The sequence below is a fragment of the Orycteropus afer genome, unplaced genomic scaffold, assembly GCF_000298275.1.
Source record: "Orycteropus afer afer isolate SDZICR_OR568_19922 unplaced genomic scaffold, OryAfe1.0 scaffold00177, whole genome shotgun sequence".
NCBI classification, from domain to species: domain Eukaryota; kingdom Metazoa; phylum Chordata; class Mammalia; order Tubulidentata; family Orycteropodidae; genus Orycteropus; species Orycteropus afer.
In genome coordinates this window covers 6,282,647-6,285,422 of record NW_006921764.1, presented here as the reverse complement: position 1 = coordinate 6,285,422, position 2,776 = coordinate 6,282,647, and the positions used below count along the sequence as shown (strand labels likewise).

The 2,776-nt window shown below is 37.7% G+C and overlaps 1 protein-coding gene across 1 annotated transcript in view; it reads right to left on the bottom strand.

Moving 5' to 3' along the window:
• Positions 1 to 261: 261 nt before the first annotated feature.
• ANO4 (anoctamin 4) overlaps positions 262 to 2,776 on the bottom strand; it is a 737,041-nt gene continuing 734,526 nt past the window's right edge. Inside the window, exons 29-30 of the mRNA XM_042781823.1 lie at positions 2,540 to 2,645; positions 262 to 453 (exon numbers count right to left, since the gene is read on the bottom strand). Coding sequence (XP_042637757.1) covers positions 262 to 453; positions 2,540 to 2,645 — 298 coding nt within the window. The remainder of the gene's footprint in view (positions 454 to 2,539; positions 2,646 to 2,776) is intronic.

Below are 2,776 nucleotides of genomic sequence, written 5' to 3'. Positions count from 1 at the left end.
TGTGACTCATGGACTTGGGACTTGCCAGCTTTTATAACTGTATGAGACATTTCCTTGAGATAATTCTCTCTCTGTCACTTTCTCTCCCCCCGCCCTCTGTCTATATATATATAAAGGCTGGCTTTCAAAGCTTCTAAGAAGTTTAATTTGAGATCTATCAGTGGAACAAGGTCAAGTTTGTTGCAGGGAGTTTATGGTGCCCCCTCCCCCTCTCAGCCTTGGAGTAGTTTCAGACAGTGAGCATGCCTCTTACCTACCTGGTCATGGCCACTCGTTGTGGTGTGCTTTTCCATTTTTCTTCCTTTCCTTCCGTTCCTTCTGGAGACGCTCCAGTTCAGCTTCATACATCATCTCTTGAATTAAATACTTCTCTCTTCTCATCCGATCCCTTAGATCTTTTGGGAGGTCTGGGATCAGATATGAAATGAGGTGCTTTATACAAAACACGAGGTGCTAAAAAAATAGAGGAGAACACAACAGAATCAGGTCTATTGTCCATGCTTAGCTTAAAGTGACTTGGGAGTCAACTCGGGAACTTCTCCCACTCCAGGGATTTGGGAAGGTGGGAGGAGACCAGAGAGCTGCACACAATGAAAGAACAACACAGGGATAGGTGAGAACTGATCTTAGTCTGATGGCACCAGTTAGGGAATGGAAGAGGATTCAGGAAAGAGGGTGGAGAAGGAACGGTCAGAGAATTGGGAGGAGAGCCTACTGTGAAATCAGAAAGCCCAGGTTTGAATCCCAGCTCAGTAACTTCTGCTATTTAAGAGCTGTTCACCTGAGGATAAGTCACTTAATTTCTCTGATCCTCAATTCCATCATTTATAAAGTGAACATTATTGTGGAAATAATAAGAAAATGTTTAAAGATTCTTTGTAGGCTGTCAAATGCTTTATAAATTTTGATTGTTAAAATTATCCAAGGGCTCAGGGAAGTGGTAATTTTAGGATTTTTTTTTTAGTAAATTGCTACAAATTCTGTATCTGAAATTCCACTAGCTGGGGCTCTAGAAGCACTGTCACTTCTGTTCATTTATATGATGGTGATCTATAAAGCAACAAAAGACAATTTTAAGGCATTACAATTCTAAATTACTAAATAAAGTTAAATTTGTTTAAATAAAATATCCTTTCCCAACTTCGAAAATCTTGTATGCTCTTGCTAGGTGAGAAACTTTTCTGTATATTTTAATATTTTAAAGTCATTTAATAACAATTTGAATTATCAAGAAATGTAAAGTTGCTTAAAAAGCCAAATAATAGTTTAATACAACCACTTTTAATTTTGGAAAAAGTTTAAGACAGTGGTGGGTTAAAAATGTCTTCATTAAAGAGGGGCTGAGCCATTGATAAGCTACTTTGCAAGGAAGAGGAGCTTAATATTGTTTTCTCTTTATGCCTTTGCGTGAAAGAAAAAGCAACAATGGACTAAGTCTCAAGTACGTAAAATTTCTGGTTCAAGCCAAGAGGCAACCTTAGCTTCAATATATATGAGAACGGATAAGATCACTATTTATGAGCAGAGTTAAAGTTTAAACTATTTTTAATAGTAATTCTCCTAAAGACTAAAGGAAAACAGATGATACAGTTTTACTGTAACACATAATATTGACATTTGCTGGGTAGATTTTAATTTCTAAGTCAATTTAATTTCTAAGTCAATTCTGACTCATAGCAACCCCTCCTTGGGTTTCTGAGGCTGTGTCTCTACAGGAGTAGATTGCCCAGTCTTTCTCCGAGGAGTGGCTGGTGGGTTTGAAACGCCAGCCTTCTGGCTAGCAGTCACATGCCTTAGGCACTACACCACCAGAGCTCTTAAGTAAATTTTAAGTGGTAGGTAATGAATATTCCTTTATGTGTTTGAATATAATTAATGCCATGATGATGCACAATGAGATTCTACTACTTGTAGCAACTTTTCAAACTATCCTGAACACCTGTATCAGAATCATCTTGGGGCCTTGTAAAAAGCAAACTATACACATGATATATCAGAATCTCTGAGGGTGGGGATGGGAAAATGGGACTTTTCCTAAAGTTTATGAATCACAGCCCTACAACATGAAATTTGTTGTTGCTGGTTGCCATGGAGTCAACTTGACTCATGGAGACCCCATGTGTGCAGAGTAGAATTGTCCCATAAGATTTTCATGGCTGTAACCGTTTGGAAGCAGATCAACAAGCCTATCTTCTGACCCATCTCTGGGTGGGTTTGAACCTCCAACCTTTCAGCTAGTAGTCGAGTGCTTAACTCTCTGTGCTACCCAGGTACTAGAATATTACATTTAGGACCATTAATTTCTGATGTGTCCATTAAAAGTCAATGAGGAATTTTCAAATATTTCTTAAAATATTTAAGTACTTCAATTAAAGAGAAGAAAAAGAAGATTAAAGAAAAGAAAGCAGTTATATAATATTATTCTACTACTTCTGGAAGCAGATCATCATCTTGAAAGTTCCATCACTTATGTTCATTCATTACTCTTAGTTACTTTCTTATATCAAAGGAAAGAAAGAAACTGGTTGAGAAAACTGACCTCAAACACAATGATAAAAGCCAGTCGAGCTGCTAGGACGTGCCAGAACTGCAGTGTGTAGCCATAGGGCACCAGTGAATGCGGAGGGTCGCGGTAGTCCCGATATCTACAAATAAATAGGAAAATATTACATTCTAACCTGATTTTTCTGATTCCCAAATCTCTTCCATTCTCATTATATTGCATGTAGTCTTCTGGCATTTGCTTGTTTAAAAAGTATGTAACTTAAGATGCATC